This window comes from Oryctolagus cuniculus, chromosome 17 (genome assembly GCF_051225735.1).
Source record: "Oryctolagus cuniculus isolate XC-2025 breed Fujian yellow rabbit chromosome 17, ASM5122573v1, whole genome shotgun sequence".
Classification (NCBI taxonomy): Eukaryota; Metazoa; Chordata; class Mammalia; order Lagomorpha; family Leporidae; genus Oryctolagus; species Oryctolagus cuniculus.
Genome location: NC_142883.1, coordinates 17,100,411 through 17,121,397, shown reverse-complemented (window position 1 = coordinate 17,121,397; position 20,987 = coordinate 17,100,411). Strand labels below are relative to the sequence as shown.

The following is a 20,987-nucleotide window of genomic DNA, read 5'->3' as shown; positions in this document are numbered from 1 at the left end:
TAACAAAGTTAACACATCAGACATAGATGCACAAGTGAATGGGGGATAGAGAAAGGGATCAATCCCTAAAGGGGGCATGCTCTAGTGTGTATAAATTATTTCAGAATAAGAATCAACACAGTGAGACAGTGTTATGTCATATCCATTAAAAAGCGCTGAGGTGAGAGAAAAAACTTAACTGTAGATTCCTAAATTCTGTATACAAACATATGAATGTCTATACAGAACATACTCCTAATCATATATGCCTCAAGTTTCCTGTACCATCATACCACCAGCTGACCTTCCAATCTACCTGACCATATGCTTTCTCTCAATTTTTATGCTACCTAGAGAAATCACTAAATTCGCTTTAAAACAAACAAAAAAACCCAAAATTCTGTAGATAGTGTATAATGAATTTACATCATGGACTGGAATAGTGGCAAAATTTGATGTTCTTTATTGAACCCTGCTTTGCAAAAAGAATCCTCAATCTCTTCATGTCGTCACATTTATCCCTAGAAACACCAGGTGGCTTCCAGACTGGGTGAACCACCTTTGCAAGATCTAAACATCTCCAAGATATTTTTCTTTGGAAAGTCAGTTTCTTCCATATCATATGAGTTTTTGCTAACAATAAAAATAAAGGATAACAAACTTTGCCAACTTGCAGATACAAGTGACTGGCTAGTTTGGCTCACAATTTAAAGAGCCAGCACTGCTCACTACTAGCCTCTAAGGGGGCATAATCAAAAATATAAACTAGGGTAATGGGACTTTGGAGTTTCCAATTAAGTCACTGGGATGTAAAAGTTAAATTTTTTTTAGGGAAAGTAAAAAAGTGAAGGAAAGAAACAAGTGCTCTTGGAATTTAGAAAGAAGTTATTAATTAACACAGAAACAGGGAAAGAAACAGGGAAAGAAAGACCTCACATAAGAGGAAGATTTGAGCTAGACGCTAAGGATACAGAAGGGTAGGGAAGATGAAGGTATTGCCATTGTAGAGTAAGATGGAATCACCCACAGACAGCAGTATTTTCCATGTTTTTGTGAGTTAAACTTCCAGTGTTATCTTCTAATAAAAAGATTACATATGTGTGCGTAAATAATAAAGTTCACGGGAAAAGGAATTTAACATATCTTGGTACAAAAAACTGAAATGCAGGCACACATTTTTTCAAATACACATTTTCTGGCAACCTTATGAAGACCTCTCATTTTATGCAGGCTCAGAAAGGTATTTTACTTCTCAAAGGAGTCCTATCTCCTGAGCCTTGGCAACACTGTGCCATATCTGCTTTGGCTGTGGAATCTTCAGAGTTAGCAGGTGCTTTTAAATTCTAAGGTCAGCTACGAAGCTGCAAGAGAGGCCTTACGTTGCCAGGAATTCAGATCCTGAAATGCCAAAGTTATTAAAGGGTTTCCTTCCTTCAGCCGGTACGAGGATCCTCCTTATTGAGAATAAGTTGTATTGAAGCTACACCCTGAATTCTTCATTTCCTATTTTCTATCTTTTAAACTTACCAATTTATCAGTTCCATGATCTGTCTTCACCTCAGAGCTAAGAAGAAGTAAGTCTGCTGTCGTATGCTCTGGGGGAGGTGCCTCCCCAAGAACTATCAACCCCTGCAGGACAGAGAGGAGAAAAACAGCATAAATGAGCAGTTTAAATTGCAAATTTAATTTAGGAGTTAATCTCTAAAGGGTTGGGGGCAGGGGCTGATCTACCAGTGGCCTTTTCCCTTTACACGGGCAGGAGCTTTTCATCCTCAGAGCTAGTTCAACAAAAAGCCCAGCAGCAGCGAAATAGTAAGTCACAAGACTCAGATCTATACTTCCCGTCTCCTCCACTTGAATGCTCTGACTTTCATGGCTTGTCAGCTGTTTAGCATCCTTTATTCAGATCTTCCAGATCTTGAATCATTATCAGCTTATGCTATTTTGTCCTGTATTACTAATGAAACTCTATACAGTTTTTCTAGTTAATATGACTGCAAATGTGCTGTAAGGATTACTAAACTGAATGGGCTACTATTCTAAATGATGAGCTCAACCAACTGTATCTGGGCAAGCTGCTGCCTTTGATGCTGCTATCCCATAATGGAGTGTCAGTTCCAGTCACGGCTGCTCCGCTTCCAATTCAACTCCCTAATATGCCTGGGAAAGCAGTGGAAAATGGCCCAAGTGCCATCTCGAGGTCTCTTCTTTAAACCATGATTCTCAACTTATGTGGAAACTACCTTTAAGTAGACTACAATGGAAAACTCAGATGGAGTTCCAGGCTCCCGGTCTTGGCCTGGCCCAGCCCTACCCATTGTGGCTATCTGGAGACGAACCAGCAGATGGAAGATTTCTTTCTCTGTCACTTTGCCTTTCAAATAAAAAACTAAAACTGTCATTTTAAAATATAAGGATGTTCATTAAGCATCACAATTAAACATGCCAAAGGATAAGCCATGTTGTCAAAATGCCCACTTAACCACCCAAACACCTCAAAAACCCACCCTCTGCTGATCTTCTATACCCCATTTAAAAATTTTTTTCAAATTACATATGTGATTACATATTTCAAATTATATATGGGGCCGGCGCTGTGGCGCAGTGGGTTAAAGCCCCAGCCTGCAGCTCTGGCATCCCATACAGACCCCGGTTGGAGTCCCGGCTGCTCCACTTCCTATCCAGCTCTCTGCTATTGCCTGGGAAAGCAGTAGAGGATGCCCAAGTCCTTGGGCTCCTGGCTCCTGGCTTTGGATTAGCTCAGCTCTGGCTGTTGTGGTCATTTGGGGAGTCAACCAGCAGAATGGAAGATCTCTCTCTGTAACTCTTTTTTTAAACAAGAGAAAGACAAATCCATGCTAGTAAATGCTAACTGTATTCACACAGACACAGAGTAATCTCTGAGCCCAATAAACAGAGAAAAGTGAAAAAGCTAGAATTCTAAGCACTACTACAGAGGGGCCTGGCACCCACCAGCTTCCAGCAGAGTGAAGGTAACAGGTTTTCCTTTTTCCTCATAATGCACAGTAGTGTTGATTCCAAACAGTTTTTGTCAAGACAAGAAAGAATACAGAAAGGGGTACAGATGCTTTTCCCATTGTATTATGCTTAATGTAGTTTCCCCACAATAAGATGACAACCATGGTACAGAGGGGAAAAAAAAAAAAAAAGACCTCAAAAACAGGGAGAAGCACAAGAGGGAAAAAAAATAAAAATAAGACAATGACAACTTGCTCCCAGGGACTAGAGGAGGGGAAAAAAAAGTTGGACTCCATCAATGTTTTCTACTAATATTATCCTTGATGAGCTCTCATACTCATCTGCACCTGCATCGGTAAAGCAGCTCTCTGGTCCTTCATGCTGTCTCCTCCTGCGGGCTTTGTTCTGTGTTTACTTGAATGTTTTGTCAAATCCATGTCCAGATCTGCATTTGATTTCAGTGGACTTTGAAGATCGATCACTACACTTTCACTCAGATGAAATTCTTTGACGAGAACTTTATTTTTTGAAGTAAGGATTTTCAACAAAATAAAAATCTATTCTGTAACCTGATTTAGCATCTTCAAATTCTGTCACTTCCACTCTGATCAGATGATGCAGCACCTTTTCAGATGGTTGACAAATGTTGTTACCCAAAAATTTGGGATTTTGATCAATCATGACCTCTTCTGGCAAAAAAAAAAAAAAAAAGGCTGGCAGAGTTCACCTCTTTTGTGCTTTCAAAACCTCACAGGTTTGTTCATCCGTTCAATTGCTCCTTGTTGCTTTTGTTCTCCCTTTGACAAACCCTGAGAGGTTGATGTGCCTGATGGCCTTGGGCAGAAGCTGGTCTTGGTTTCTTCCTTTGAGGCAGGAGTAAAAACAGGCATTATGGCCAGGGCTATGCTTCAAGGAAAGTTCAAAAACCAGGACCAGGCAGGAAGAAGCTGAGAGAACTGGGCCTTAAAGAACTTTTCAAGTCCAAGTCTCACCTTCTTCCAAGAAAACATCCCTGGTTAACAGAAAACCTAGTTGTGGCCAGACTTCCTAAAGCATGTAGTTTCCTTAAACTACAGAGCAAGCACTATCTGACTCAATCAGAAGTAACTGCAAATAATTTAATCAGATTAAGTTTTGTCCTTTCGTGTAGGCCCTGAATACAAATGACTGCTCTCTCAATGAAAGGGAAATACAAGCACAGACACACTGGGAAAAGGTTGGCACTATTTAATGTTAGGCAGGATAAACTACACTTTATCCTGGTGACATTTGAGAAAATACTAGGGGGAAAAAAGTTGAACCATACTTCGGGGGATATCTGGGAGAAGAACTGATGTGGACATTTCAAGGTAAGCGCAAGCCTAATGATTTGAAGCATAGCAGGACACTGGTATGGCTGGAGTGAACGGAGTAGAGAGAGACTGGTGGGAGCTGACGTCAGAAAAACACAATGAGAGAGCTCTTTCCGGGTCTATCAATAGTGAGTACTTCCAGCTTTTTTCTTAGATAGGAAATCACTACAGAGTTTAAAGAGGGAGAAATTAGCTGATTTAAGAGTTTAAAAGATCAATCTAGCTATTATACTGGAATAAAGACTGGGGTCAAACACAAGCAGAAAGAAGAGGTGGCTGGACTCTGCATATACACAAGTGTTTGAAGACAGAATCAACCAGCCATGTAAATGTGCTTGCAGGATGTAATAAGATTCTGTAATTAGAATGAAGTTCTCATTCTGCTCAGAAGTATTCTGAAAATACATACATTTTAATCATACTTATTTTTGCAAATATGTGCTCAAAATGTGTTAATATACATTAGTTGCCGCAGTGATATAACAGTCATCCATATATTGTTTCCTCCCACCAAAATATAGAAGTTCTCTATAGAATACAAAACCAAATACTGCATCCTTTAATCTGCAGTGTACCTCATACCCAAAAGGATGCAAGCAGCTAAAAGCTGCTAAAATCTATTCCTGCAGGTAGCATTTACTCAGTCTACTTTGTGTAGGGCAGTGTGAAAACCTGAGAATAAGAAAAATAAGAGTCTACCATAAGGAAATTTGTTCCTCCAGCCTTGAATAAAGAAGCAGGCAAAGTATTACAATTTTTTTTGCCAAAAGAAGTTCAACAAGCAGAGACACAGCCCAACTGGAGACACTACTGACAGTGAGGCTTTACAGAGGCAGTCTAAAAGATTACTTCAAATTTCCCAAAATAACCTTTATGCCCTTTTCCATATACAAGTTATTATATTCCACATCAAAATTTACTTGAGAAAAGCTATACTCATGTTTACTAGCCATGAAAGGAAAGGGTATTATTAGCTTAAAAAAAAAATCAAGTTCCACTCTACATTTGTCATGGTAATCTCAACATGGGCTTGCCTAGTGCTATGATGAATACTGCTCAATCCCACTCCACTCAGGGGTTTAATATCTAAAGTCTTACATGAATGGGACCTTGAGGGCAGAAATCTAATCCAATTATAGTATTTGGAGGTGAGGCCTTTGTCAGGAGATGATGGGACTCACAGGGGCCCAAGGATGAGGACCCCATGATTGAATCCTGGCAACTTTCTAAGAAACCACAGACCCAGGAAGACACACACATTTTCCATCTCCTGCCAGGTGATGCTTTGTGCCACTTCCAAACTCTGCCAGCAAGCACACCACTACCAGAGGCAGAAACAACGGGCCCAACTTGGACTGTGAACCTTGAAGATTTGGAGGCTAGCCTGGGTCTCTCCCCAGAGAGATGTCCTCGTGTCACAGACGCCAATGCCCTGCTGACAGTCTACGTTATGTGCCCTTGATTGTAGACGACTCAAACCCAAACCTATTTAAGAGAGTTTTCTATAAAATGCTTTTTTTAAAAAAATTCTATTTTTAAACCTTCTACCATTTGAGATACATGTATTGTAAATTCAGGGAAGGGGAGGAGGAGTCTGGCACGAACTGGCTCAATGGCAACCTCCCCTGGGGGTGCCTGGTGGGAGGGGCTGGGGACCCAGGCTGGGGCCCTGATTCTCTAATCCAGAGCCGCCTGAGGAAATTGACTTCTCATGTTTTTCTCCTGAAATGAACTCTGTTTTAAATTGGAATCAATTTTGTTCCTTTAAAAAAAAATCTTGATGTTAAATAAACCTCTTCCCTTATATAGTTAGTCTACCTCAGATTATCTTGTTAACAAAAGGCTATTAACAGAAAAATCAGTGATGAGGGTAGGGCTGTTTCTGTAACTATACATGCAAATCTGGAGGCAGCTCTGGAATTGGTTAACTGGCAGCTGTTGGATAAATCTGGAGGATCAGGCTAGAAAATGCCTAGGCCGGTGCCTTGGCTCAATAGGCTAATCCTCCGCCTTGCCCAGGTTGGGGCGCCGGATTCTGTCCTGGTTGCCCCTCTTCCAGTCCAGCTCTCTGCTGTAGCACGGGAGTGCAGTGGAGGATGCCCCAGGTCCTTGGGCCCTGTACCCGCCTGGGAGACCAGGAAAAGCACTTGGCTCCTGGCTTCAGATCAGCGTGATGTGCCAGCTGCAGCGCACCGGCCACAGTGGCCATTGGAGGGTGAACCAACAGCAAAAGGAAGACCTTTCTCTCTGTCTCTCTCTCACTGTCCACTCTGCCTGTCAAAAAAAAAAAAAAAAAAAAAAAAAAAAAAAAAAAAAAAGCCTAGAATGCAGTAAGTGAGGGCATTAGACGATTCTGGAGAGGGCTCAGGAGTAGAAGACTTGAATTCTGATAATAAAAGCCATGCTGATAAGGTTTCAGACCAAAATGATGATTCTATTGAGACCTAGACTAAAGGTCATCTCTGTAACCAGGCTATATTGTATCTATATCAGGAGACTGTGTGTTATATTTGGTAGATGAGATCTCAAGGCACCAAAGCATTCGGACTGCAGCATGGGTGTTATTGGCCAACTTCAGTCAATCATATAGTGAGAAGAAGGAGCAAAAACCAGCCAGGTGGGAAGATTTGGAAAATTTGCAGCCTGGCCAGAGAAGACGGTCAGAAAAAGTCTGTGCAGGACAAAAGAGTGTAAAGGAGAAACTGCCAGCTAAGAAGAGGTGGCCTTATGCTAATTTGCAGAACAATGAGAACAGGGCCTTGAGGGCATCTTAGAACTATTCTCCAATCACCCTTTCCAGCACAGACAAAACTGTTTTCAAGCCTGTAAGCACTTTCCACAGGTTTGCCCAAAACCTCCTCAGGATTCATTTCCCTATATTCAGCCTGCAAAGCACTCCAGTGCTGTCCACAGGCACAGGTTACTGAGAAGCTCAGCAGGCCAAAGACACAGTCATAAAAGCTTCCATCAGAATGTCAAAGGAAACCCTGGGAAGCCTGGCAGAGTTGCAACACAACCTCCATGGTCAGAGAGTGCTAACTTGAGCAACAGCTCTGGAGCCATACAAGCCAACCTCAGCTCTGTACTCACTTGGATGTATGACCATATCACCTCTTTTGACCTTCCACTTTTTTATCTTTAAAACTGCATACAAGTGTAAATTGTTTAGTGCTTGGTGCTCAAAGACTTCATCATAGTGCTACCTAAGGGCAAATGCATATTAGTTCCATAGCTTATTTGTTAAGAGTTGAACATATCTGCTCAAAATTTATGTCTTCTAGCACCCATGAATGTGACCTTATTTGACTCAATTAGAGGTCACTACAAATAATTTAATCAGATTAAGATGAGTCCTTTAGGCCGGCACCGCGGCTCAATAGGCTAATCCTCTGCCTTGCGGCGCCAGCACACTGGGTTCTAGTCCTGGTCCGGGTGCCGGATTCTGTCCCGGTTGCCCCTCTTCCAGGCCAGCTCTCTGCTGTGGCCCGGGAAGGCAGTGGAGGATGGCCCAAGTACTTGGGCCCTGCACCCCATGGAAGACCAGGAGAAGCACCTGGCTCCTGCCATTGCATCAGCGCAGTGCGCCGGCTGCAGTGCGCCAGCCATTGGAGGGTGAACCAACAGCAAAGGAAGACCTTTCTCTCTGTCTCTCTCACTATCCACTCTGCCTGTCCAAAAAAAAAAAAAAAAAGAGATGAGTCCTTTAGTGTAGGCCCTGAATATAAATAACTGCCCTCCCAATGAGAGGGAAATACAAACACATACACACTGGGAAAAGGTTGGCCACAACAACAGGGAGGCAGCTAGGAAGGAAGGATGATCACGGACTGCCAGAAGCCAGGAGGCAAGAAAGAATTTTCCCCAGAGCCTTCTGACGGAACATGGTCCTGCCTGATTTCAGATTCTTGGCCTCGACAATTGTGAGAATGTATTTCTGTTGCTTTAAATCACCCAGTTTGGAAAGTTTTGTCCTAGCCCCTAGGAAACTATTGCATTTGTTGAAAAAGATATTCTATAAATATTTAATAAAGTTTTAGGTTTTCTTGATGTATTACTTATCTGAACTATCATTCTAGTTGTATTCTTCCTGTCAGAACCTTAACAGACACCATATATTCAGATTGCAAAGAAAATATATTACTAAACATTACCAAGTCTGAAGTTTAATAATCTATAATATACAAACCCTGGATAAAAATTTTAATATTGAGATATATAAGATTTCTGAAAGTTTTGCAAAACTGCTCTGTTACTGGGTGTTGAGCTAAGAGATAAAACAGGAATCATATATAAGTTATCTTTTCATACAAAGGTGGTGAACCTATAAACTAGCACACACTGTCAAGAATCTGAACTATGCATAAAGAACCAAAGCATTGGGGAGTCAACATTGTGGCTCAGTGGGTAAAGCTGTCACCATCTGCGATGCTGAAATGTGTATGGGTGCTGGTTCAAGACCTGGCTGTTCCACTTCCGATCCAGCTCCCGGTTAATGTGCCTGGCAAAGCAGAACTGTGTCAACTGCATGCATCTAAGTTTTTAAGAAATGTGTTTATTTATTCAAAAAGCAAAGAAAGGGAGAGGGAGGAGGGAGTAGAGGGGAGGGGAAGGGGAGAGGAGGGAAGAGGGAGGGAGAGGGGAGAAATGAGAGGGGAGAAATGAGAGGGAGGGGGGAAGGGGAGGGGCAACAGGAGAGAGAATTTTCCATTTGCTAGTTAACTCCCCAAATCCCTGCAACAAGCAGGACTGCGTTAGGAGCCTGGAATCCAACCACTGGAGCTATCACCTACTCTCTGCCAGAGTGTGCACTAGCAGGAAGCTGGAACTGGGAATGGAGCCAGGACTGAAACTCAGGCAGTCCAATAAAGATGTGTTTTAATCACCGAATCAAATACCTACTCCTAATTTTGAAAGAAGTTAGGATTTAATTTGCTCCTTCTCCTAAGGGAATAAAAGTATGTGTGTGAATCCTCCAGACTATATTCTCAATTATAATATGCTCTACTGAACTTTTAGAGATTTATATAAAAACCCAATTTGGAAAGGAGATGTAAGTATTCCCCAGTGGAATTTTTGGAGTAAAAGGTTTAAATCATTAGATACAGGACGCCACAGAACTTTTACTCTAAACCATGATCATACTGTTCGTCTAATTCAGCTGGTCACCCTCTAACTTTTGGCCTACTGATTAATGTATACCATTCACAGTTAAGCAATTTTCATAGGGCTTTGAACAACACTACAGACAAAAAAAAAAAAAAAATCTGACACTTAATTTTCCATGTAAATTTCTCCCAAACTGAGCAAGACTTTTTTAAACTTGATTTTTCAGGAAGAAAATTCTCACATAGTGTCACTATCAAAGATAAAAGGTTTAAGTAACAATCACTTCTCGGTAGACAGAACACAGGAAAACAAAAATCCCAATCTCCTGCGTCTTACTCTGCCTAAACAATCTTTTAGGAAAAGCCTTATTTCTTAACAAGAAAGCACGGGAAGCTTAGCCGTACAACAGGAATGCATCTAAGCAAAGCAAGCAGGAAGGCTGAAAATCCTCAATAGTCATCGCCACTTTTTCATAAATGTAACAAATATGACAGTTACAGTCAATGGCTTTGTTTCCTGTTAGCCCAGATGTTCATATGTTTTGTTAGAAACATGTGTTCCATTAAACATATTGTAACAGTGTTTTCTGTACTATACTAAGCAACATTAGGCTCTTAAATAAATTAAACCACCGAATCATATCATTAAACCACTTACCTTGACAAAGTAAAAGAGTTATTGAAGGAGTAGAAAAAGATAGGAGAAAAGGGATAATGGTAGTTTTTAGCTGGGTTGAAAAACACCAGATACTTATTGCTTACCTTATTAGCACGTATCTGTTTGTAAATATCTGTTTGCTGCCGAATTCGATATTCCAAGTCGGAAACATGAGCCTGAAGCCAGTTCCAGCGACTGACAATAGCTGCACGGTCTGCAGCCCATCTCCATTCTGACCTTCGTCTCCTAAAAGGAAACAAACCGAGTGAAATCCAAGAGTAGCATAACATCTGCACCAAATGAGACAAGGGGTGAGGTCGGTGAGTGTTAACTTCTAGAGGCCCTTATGCAGGCTAACTCTAGTGTCAAGAAAAACCCAAGACCAATACACACAATGCACACGGATAAAAGTGAATAGATACTTCCAAATTAACCAAGTAGAACTGGCTTCTGGTATCCGGAACACCATTTCTCTGAATATTGTGAAACACTATTTCTCTGAAACTGCTCTAATTTCTCAGGAACTACAAGTATTTTCTTCATTAAAATAAGGCACATAAGAATAAATCTGAGGCCGGCGCCACGGCTCACTAGGTTAATCCTCCGCCTAGCGGCACCGGCACACCGGGTTCTAGTCCCGGTTGGGGCGCCGGATTCTGTCCCGGTTGCCCCTCTTCCAGGCCAGCTCTCTGCTGTGGCCAGGGAGTGCAGTGGAGGATGGCCCAAGTGCTTGGGCCCTGCACCCCATGGGAGACCAGGAGAAGTACCTGGCTCCTGCCAACAGATCAGCGTGGTGTGCCGGCCGCAGCGCACCAGCCGCGGCAGCCATTGGAGGGTGAACCAACGGCAAAGGAAGACCTTTCTCTCTGTCTGTCTCTCTCACTGTCCACTCTGCCTGTCAAAAAAATAAATAAATAAATAAATAAAATAAAATAAAATAAAACTCTTTATAACACCAAAAAAGCTAATTAATACTACATAAAAATCTTTACAGAGAAAGTAATAAAACCTGATAGGCATAAAGATCCTAACAAAAGGCAGGACACATTTTTTGGGAAAGCAATTCTTACATACATCCATAAATTCAAACAAATTCCAATCGAGTTTCCTACAAAGTTTTCAACAGAAGCTAAGAAATAAGCCCAAAAGCTCCTATGACGGGGAGGGGGAGAAGGACCAAGGGCAGAGAAATTCTGCCAAGTAAAGTATAATGTGAACTTATATTAAAATATATTAAAATATAATATGAATTAAAAAAAAACAAAAACAAAAAATGACAAAAAGCAAAAGCAACAGAATAAAAAGCCTCAAAGCCGAGAACTGGACAGTTGAAAGACATAGCATTCAAATAAGTGAGGAAAGACTGAACTATTCAATAAATGATATTGAAATGGCCATTTCTTTATATGGAAAAAGTAACATTAGTTCCTTTCCTCACATAGTAACCCATAATTTTGGCTTCTCAAATTGTTAAATCTGAACAAACTTGAAAAAACAGGATGATATTTTTGGGACTTGGAAGAGGGAAGGATCTGTTACCATCTAATTTCGTAACAAAATTAAAGATCTAATGAACAAAGTCACTGGTTTATAGAAGGTATCTATAACACATAACTAAAGACTAAATATCAAAATATATAAAAGAAATTTTTAAATCTAAAATGACAATACTTAAAATTATTAAAAATTAATTTTTACTTATTTGAAAGAATGATTGATTTTTCTGCCTCCTAGACAATTCCCCAAGTGCCTGCAACAGCTGGGACTGGGTCAGGCCAAAGGTGTGAGCCAGGAACTCAGTCCAGGTCTCTTTGGTGGCAGGGATCCAAATACAAGCTGCCTGCCAGGGTACACATTAACTGGATGCTGGAGTCAGGAGCCAGAGCCTGGAACTGAAATCAGGCACTCTGATAAGGGATGCAGAAATTACGTGTTATCTTAAACACTGTACCAAATACCCACTCCCCTCCAAAATATAATCTTAGCACACTTAGAAAATTCACATGAAATTGTAATGACCAGTAAATATAAAAAAATATTACAAGTCTCATTAGAATTTGGCTAAAATATTATTAGGTAAATAGTGTCATTTCAAACCCAGATTGTAAAAACTCAAAGTCTGGTAAAACCAAAGGTTGTTGACTGACACACACACACACATATATAAAACAGCAATTCATACATTGCTCATAACAGTAAAAATGGACAACAATGCTTCTAAAGAGTAATTTGGAAATATTTTGCTAGGTGAAAAATGTAAACCCATGCATCATGAAATTCCGTTCATGAGAACATAACCTATACATGTGCTTGAGAAAACAGGCTTCATTGCAGTAGTTTGTAATAAACTAAAAATTAATTACAATCTAGTTTTGGTAAAGCAGGTAAATAAACTATAATTTATTCTTTAATGTACTTGCAAACAGCATTAACTTACACTGTATGCTATCAATATGATTAAATCTCAGAAGTCAAAGTTGCATGGGAAAACATATAAAAAGAAACCAGCTAAGAGTAAGCACCATTACACGTACACAGAAATGTATTAAGGGGTTTTAATGAAATACTGTTTACCAGGACAGGTATCATGGTACAGCTGCTTTAGTTGCTGCCTGAGACACTGGCATCTTATATCAGAGCATCAGTTTCAGTCCTGCTCCACTTCTGAGACAGCTCCCTGTTAATGTACCTGGGAAGACAGTAGAAGATGGCCCAGGTACTTGGGTCCCTGCTACATACAGAAGAGACCCAGATGGAGTTCTGGACTCATGGTTTGGCCTGGCACAGCCATGGTCATTGCAGCCATTTGGGGAGTGAACCAGTGAATGGAAGATCTCAGTATTTCTCCCCTCTTTTCTCTGTAATCCTGTCTTTCAAATAAATATATCAAATCTTTAAAAATTATTTACCGATGCAATCACTGCGTTGAAATGATTAAATCCATTGTTAAATGTAAAGACTACACGAAAACTAAAAAAAAATAAACAAACAGAACTGTTGAGAATACAAATAAGTAATGAATGTATGATTATATCCGTAACTGATTTACAACAAATTCATTACCTCTGGCAGAGTTGTTATTTAGTTCTACTTGTAATGTATTTTAGTAGTTGATGCTCTGTGGCACAGTGGGTTAAGCTACAGCTTGTAACACTGGCACCCCATACTGGAGAGAAGGCCGGAGTCTCACCTGCCTTGCTGCTGATCCAGAACCCTGCTAAGATATATTGGACAACAGTGGATAATGGCCTACGCAAGTGCTTGGGTTCCTGCCACTCGGGGAGAGTCTAGGATGGAAGCCCCTGGTTCCTGGCTCCAGTCTATTTCATCCTAGCTGTTGTGGACATTTGGGAAGTGAACCAGCAGACAGATATCTCCCTCTCTCTCTCTCTTCCTATGCCTTTCAAATAAATAACTGAATGCATAAATACTAAAAAATTCTTTCAAAATCTACAAAATATTTTTCCAGAAAGAAGAAACAGTTACATGATGCTTAATCCCCCTATCTTATGAGGATATACATACTTGGTGCTATACATATACATAAGCTTCAACACTGGTTAACATTTAATATTAGGTACAATATAATGTCAATAAAAGAAAATGCAACCACAATAGGGCTAGAAATAAATTAATCAGAATTATTATAAGGACCAAGGACAGCAATGGTATTTGAACATTTTATGGTCCAAACATAAGCCATTCAATTCAACTACTGTGATAAATTATTACCAAATTATTTATCTTCTTTTAGTAAAAAGACAGTTTACATTTCCTTAGTCCTGATGGAGTCATAATCAGTAGAAGGTAGTTTTAAGTACAGTTATCTCCTTTAGTGCTAGCTGCAGGTCTAATTCCAACCTAAATTCAGGAAAGAGGCCTCAACAGATCAAGAATAACAAAGGGAACATTCTTGAGCTATAAAAATCCTTCTCTGCCTTTTGTGAAAGGGACAAAGCTAATTAGCTGTCATACCTATTCCCAATTTTCATTTTCATTTTCATTCTTCAAGGCTCACTCACCATCTTCCTATCTTGTATTTCTTGTTTCTACAAGCTCTTTTCCCTTCTCAAGCTGCCACCATACCAGGTCCCCATCTATCACCCCCTGGTCCAGTGCAACAGCCTCCTCGGCTGTTCTTAGCACTAGGCCAATCATCCTATTTTCCCTACATAAACTTTCTCAAATAAACTCAAAGTCCTTCCTGTCAGTTTTATGTTCAAGGAAACATACAACTCTTCTGCTTCTTTTCAAATCCTGAGTATCCAAGGAAACAATGCCGTACAAAGGAAGGCAAGTATTGTGAAAGACTGCAACTAGAAGCCAAAGAAGATGGTAACACAACGTGGTCTTAATGATATTTACTCAGAGAAAATTTTAACAAACTGACAGGTAAGTAGCTGAAACAAAACATTACAGATGAAAATCAAAGCGAAATTAAGGTTCACTTCTGGGCCAATTTATGTTACTTCCTCCTTAGTCAACCTTGGTTGATGACGAATCCTGGCAATCTCTCCCAGTGATTCTGAACTTAGCTCCTAAGTGTTCTGGAACACCAAGCACTCTGAATTGGCAATGAATATGAACCGTATTTGTTATCTCTGAATTTAGGGGAATTTTTTTTTCTTGTGTGTTTACCATTAAGGGGGGAAAGGGGAAAAGAAAGTAGAACACTTAAAAATCTGTGTGAAAATGGGTAAGAAAATTACCTGAAACATTTTTTTTAATTCCTAAGAATCTTGACACACAAATATCTTTTTCTCCTGTTGTTAATGAAAATCCCTTTTCCCAGGTCCTGAGGTCAAAACAACAAAGTAAAAGGCCTTTTGTTCTAATATTCCTCATGTATTCTTTTAAATAACAATATCAACTGATCTTCCTGATATCTTTTGGGAGACAGGTCAGTAAACTAATTAAAGAAAGGCAGCACTAAGGGATTACTAGCAGCAATCTTCAATTTATGAACAGGTTTCATTCTAAAAATACATCTGTTACATGATGATTCAAAACAGGAAGTGATTTCCAACAGATAATTGCCACGTTTTCATTCCACAACGTTGCTCAAGTTCTGACTGACTATAAGGAAAACTCTAGTGTCCACAAAATATCTTATGTTTGAAATACCACCAGTATGAGCAGAAAGCCAAGCTGTGAGCAAAGAGTAAGAAGCACAGAGTTAAAATCTGAGGTCAGTGGTGAATATGTTACTATACTCTCACTGCAAAGCAGAATGCTACATTATGGCAAAAATAAGAGCTCCACACTTTGCAATTTTCCCCCTAAATAAAAACAACAGTTTATTCAAGGTAAACTGTAGATGTTGCTCCCTAACATTCAAAATACAGATTTCTTACAATGATAATTTATGCCTCAAAAACAGGAGGCACTGATTTAGCATTAGGGGCATGCTTACTGTTACAAAGACTCAAAAAAAGAATACAGACTAAGGCAGCAGAATGATACTTTAAAATTCTATACTATGAATAGCTTTTTCAGTTAGTTAAATGCAATAAAATAGGATACCAATATTTGCTGTTGTAAAACTATATGACTAGTAAATTTTAAGTTGCTGCCTATGTGCCAATATTGGTTTATGTAAGAGATATTTGTTATATAAATACATTTCTATTTTTAGGTATGTCGACTCATGTTTGAAAACTTTTTTTTTTTTGTAAAAACAGGGTTAGTTGTAAATCTTAAACAAGGGAGATGGGGGGGGGGGGGGGGGAGGCAGGCACTGGCGTAGCCGCAGTGCCAAGTGTCCTATATGGGTGCCAGCTGCTCCACTTCTGATCCAGCTATGGCCTGGGAAAGAAGTAGAAGATGGTCCAAGTCCTTGGGCCCCTGCACCCATGTGTGAGACCTGAAGAAGTTCCTGACTCCTGGCTTCAGAACGGCCCAGCTCTGGCCACTGCGGCCATTTGGGGAGTGAACCAGCAGATGGAAGACCTCTCTCTCTCTGGCATTGTGGTGTAGCTGGTTAAGTCGCTGCCTGCTAATGCACCTGGCAAAGCAGCAGCAGATGGTCCAAGTACTTGCACTCCTGCCACCTATGTAGGCTCCAGGATTCAGCCTGGCCCAGCACTTACCAATATGGCCATTAGGGGAGTGAATCATCGGACAGAATATTGTTTTCTCTGTAGCTCTGCCTTTCAAATAAATAAATAAATCTTTAAAAAAAATGACTAGGACAGACAAATCAACATAAGGACTTTTTTTTTTTTTTGAAAGGAGATTTAACCTCTTAAATGGGAATCAAGCTCCTTTTATTTTATTAGAAATTATACACTGAATCATCAAAAGTGTCAATAATATAATCTTTTTTGGGGTAATACAAGAGGTAATGGTTTAATTAGTTAATGTAGAACCAGTCACTACTGATTTGGGTTTAAAAAAAAAAAGAAAAGAAGCTGGGGGAGGCACTGTGGTGCAGTGGGTTAAACAGCTGCTTTAAACACCAGCATGCCCCAGTGAAATGCCTTGGATCAAATCCTGACTACTCCACTTCCAACCCAGTTTCTTTTTTTTTTTTTTTTTTTAAGATTTATTTATCTGGGGCTGGCGCTGTGGCTCACTTGGCTAATCTTCTGCCTGCGGCGCCAGCATCCCTTATGGGTGCCGGGTTCTAGTCCTGGCTGTTCTTCCAGTCCAGCTCTCTGCTGTGGCCCGGGTGGGCAGTGGAAGATGGCCCAAGTGCTTGAGCGCCTGCACCTGCGTTGGAGACCAGGAGGAAGCACCTGGCTCCTGGCTTCAGATCGGCATATCTCTGGCCGTGGCGGCCATTTGGGGGGGTGAACCAATGAAAGGAAGACCTTTCTATCTCTCTAACTCTGTCAAAAAAAAATAAATTATAAAAAAGATTTATTTGAAAATCAGAGTTACACAGGGAAAGGAGAGGCAGAAAGAGAGAAGAGAGAGAGAGAGAGAGAGAGAGAGAGAGAGAGAGAGAGAGAGATCTTCTATACGATGGTTTACTCCCCGATTGGCTGCAACGGCCAGAGCTGCGCTGATCCAAAGCCAGGAGCCAGGAGCCTCGAGCCTCTTCCGGGTCCTCCCGGGCAGGTGCAAGGACCCCAAGACTTGGACCATCTTTCACTGCTATCCCAGGCCATGGCAGAGAGCTGGATCGGAAGTGGAGCAGCTGGGTCCTGAACTGGCACCCCTATGGGATACTGGCGCTTCAGGCCAGGGTGTTAACCCGCTGCACCACAGCACCAGCACCAACCCAGTTTCTTGTTAATACATCCTTAGAGACAACATATGATGGCTGGTGTAAGTTCTTGGGTTTTTGCCACTCACTCAGATAGGGTTTCTGATACCTGACTTTGGACCGGCCCAGAACCAGCTGTTGCTGTTCTTTAGAGAATAAAACTGCAGATGAAAGGTCAGCCTCTCTGCTGCTCTGCTTTTGAAATGAATCTTTAACAACTCCATCTTCCATGCCTACCTACTGCGCTCCAAATGGAAGAGGTGAGTATTTCCTTCTTCTCACAAACTACAGCAAAAGCTATCGATTTATCTAAAAGTAACACCAAAAAGATGGATATATAATATAATAAACACCTGATCTACCTACTGCTGTCCCTAATTAAGTCATCTAGTTCCACTCAAATATGGAAAATTTATATGTAAATCCAGTTGAACAAGGCTAGTGAATTATCTCTTTTCCCCGATGTAGAAATTTTTGTAAAACCCCATAAAGCAATGATAAATATGTCAGAAATATCTGAATGGTGGTAATTCCATTTTTATTTATTTCAGCATTATCTTCAGCTCTTTTCTTTTAATGCAACAAGTTTTATTAACAAACTCAAAGTAAAAGGCTGTTCACAGCATGTTACAAAATTTCACAGTGCTAAGCGCAATCAAAAATTGATAGATAAACTGCTGACAAAGAGTTATGTGCTACATTTTTTTTTAAAGATGTATTTATTATTGGAGATGTAAAACCACAGATAGAGGGAGAGACACAGAGAAAGGGCTTCCATCCACTGGTTCACTCCTGAAATGTCTGCAATGGCCGGAGCTGCGCAGATCTGAAGCCAGGAGCTTCTTCCGGGTCTCCCACGACACTGGTGAGGGGCCCAAGGACTTGGGCCATCTTCACTGCTTTCCCAGGCCATAGCAGAGTGCTGGATAGGAAAAGCAGAAGCCAGGACAGGAACTGGCGCCAATAGGGGATGCCAGGGCCGCATGCGGAGGCCCAGCCCACTGACAGCGGGGGCCCCAATGTGCTACTTCAAGTGAGAAAGCAGCACTCTGAGAACACCTCAGAGATTTACATTCTGTAATCTCCAGGTGATTCAGATGACTTATAAAACCAACAGAGTCAAGTAACCTGGAGACCAAAACCACCCACAGACAAAGCTCGCCAGGTTCACAGAATCCAGACTGAGGTTAGGGTCACTGTGGGACAGGAATAGGAAATCTTCAAATTATTAAGTCAAAAGGGAAACAAAGAATCAACCCCAAACCCCAAACTCCCTACCTAGCTCAAAACCTGCTTGAAACAAATAAGGGAAGGAGCAGGAAGAGAGGTTCAAGCCAGGACCTGACTTTTATTTACCAGATGGTAGACATGTAAATTGACACCCGGAAACAACAGCATTATCTGCCTCACAGTGTTACCATGTTCCTAAAATGCTGTAATCCTCACTGGCATGTACAATGTGTATATTAAATAAGAATAACTATTTAATAAATATAATAACAATGGATTTCAATTCTATTTCATACAATGTACAAAGAGGAAAGAAAAATGGGAAGATGAGATGAAAAGAAATCTGCAAGAGGAAATTCAGGAAGCACTGGTGTTTCCCCTAGCAATGTGCCATATTGTGAGTTTCCTGAGTCTCCAGCCCCACTGCCATCTCAAAGAAGTAAAAGGTAAAAACCAAAGTAGTCCATGAGTATAAACCTCACATTATCAGCAACAACTTCAATGATATCACTCACCAAATTTACAAAGATGAAGGGAATAAGGTACAGGAGGAAAAATAATCAATGTCTAGTATTAAATATCTCATTTTAGCTCTAAATCAAAAAAAATTTACAACACAAACTTTATTATAACTTAATTCTCTTCTGTCACTAGTTAGTAGACTGATTTTAAATTCATCCCCAGGCTGGCTCTGGGAATTGAATGTCTAATTCTTTCATTTTAAACCAAATTACCTCTGAAACTGAAAAAAGACTTGCATTTTTGAGCCTTGACTCTAGTTAGGATGCTCATGTCCCACGGTGAAGTGACTAAGACTCCTGGCTACCACAGCTCCTCATTCCAGCTTTCTGCTAATGTAGACCCTGGAGGCAGCAGTAATGACATGACTCAAGTAGTCAGGTTCCTGCTACTCACATGAAAGACATAGACTGAGCTGCCGGTTCCACTCTGGGCTGGCCTAGCTTCAACCAGTGCAACATATAGGGAGTGAACCAACAGATGGCAGCATTATTTCTTTTAAAATACATTTCTGTATTTTAGTAGATTATTTAAAACAGGCATTCAATCTGTCATGAACTATCCCCTCCCTCCCTTCCTTCCTGCCACTTAACAATGTTTAAGCAATTTTTACTTACTAGGGATTATATTAGGAGTTGAAGATACAATAATAAACAGGAATTGTGGCTTGTTAAGTTTAAATGGAAGGTAAGAAATCATAACAATGACATCAGGTTTTTTGTGGGAAATCTAGGACAACTTTTAAACTGGGCACTAAAGCCTAAATTAGGACTTGGACAGGCAAACTGGCAAAGGGCAGAAGACACCAGGGGGATTGTGGAGCCTTAGGAAGAAGCAGCAACATGTGGACAAGGGGAAGAATCCACCAACGTTGGCCTGAACATCACCAGCAGTCCTGACCTTCCCTTGCTTCTTTTATCTCAAACCTTTCTTAAGTTCCAACACAAGACAAAGGATAATGAACTCACACATAACCATTAATGAACTTTTGGCCTATCCTATCCTCATTTATAGTATCTATCCCATACCCACCATGGACTACTTTGAAATCAGTCCACAGTATCCCATCATTACCTCTGTAAAGATTTCAGCATCTATCTCTAAAGAGTAAGGTCTCTCAAAAACATATACATAAATACTGTCATAATTTAAAAACCCGACAAGTAATTCTTTAATGTCAAATATCCACTTACTAGTTAATTTTTCTGGATTACTTCAGTTGTTTTGTCAATCTTATTTGACTCCTGTATGGTCATGTTTCAATTTGGTTAATACATCAAGGTTTTTTTTGTTTGTTTGTTTGTTTTTTAATCAGAAAGAGTGACAGGGCTAGGGGAGAGGGAGGGACACAGAGATTCATCTTCCAAGCACAGGCTCACTTCCCAAACAGCAGCAATAGCCAAGTCTGGATCAGCCCAAAGCCAGGAGCCAGGAACTCCATCCCGGTGTCTCACATGAGTGGCAGGGACCCAAGTACTCAGGCCATCATTTACTGCATTCCCAGGCACATTACCAGGAAACTGGATTGGAAGCAGAGCAACTGAGACTCAAGCTAGCACCCCAATACAGATGTGGACATTGCAAACAGTTAGTTAGTTAACCTGCAAAGCCACAACACCAGTCCTGCATCTCAAGGTTCTAATAGATTTTTCTCTCCTCTATTTCTTCCTCATAATTTGTAGGAAAGAATACAGCTATGGATTTTGCTGACTGTACTCGTCACAAAAGCCTACCTATGATTTTGAACTTTTAAAACCAGCAGACGGAAGACCTCCCTCCCTCCCTCCTGCGATGCTGGCATTCCATATTTCCCCAGTTCATTTCCCAGTTGCTCCACTTCTGGTCCAGCTCTCTGCTAATGGCCTGGGAAAAACAGTGAAAGATGTCCCAAGTGCTTGGACCCTTGCACCCACGTAAGAGATCCAGAAAAAGCTCCTGGGTCCTGGCTTTGGCCT

General features: G+C 40.7%; 1 protein-coding gene across 7 annotated transcripts in view; it reads right to left on the bottom strand.

The window, feature by feature from the left end:
• KANSL1 (KAT8 regulatory NSL complex subunit 1) overlaps window positions 1-20,987 on the bottom strand; it is a 184,846-nt gene that overhangs the window by 43,469 nt on the left and 120,390 nt on the right. For all 7 annotated transcript variants that reach the window (XM_017349250.4, XM_070060558.2, XM_089316870.1 and 4 more), the window contains 2 exons: window positions 10,178-10,319; window positions 1,507-1,608 (listed from right to left, as the gene is read on the bottom strand). In XM_017349250.4, the coding sequence (XP_017204739.4) occupies window positions 1,507-1,608; window positions 10,178-10,319 (244 nt within the window). The remainder of the gene's footprint in view (window positions 1-1,506; window positions 1,609-10,177; window positions 10,320-20,987) is intronic.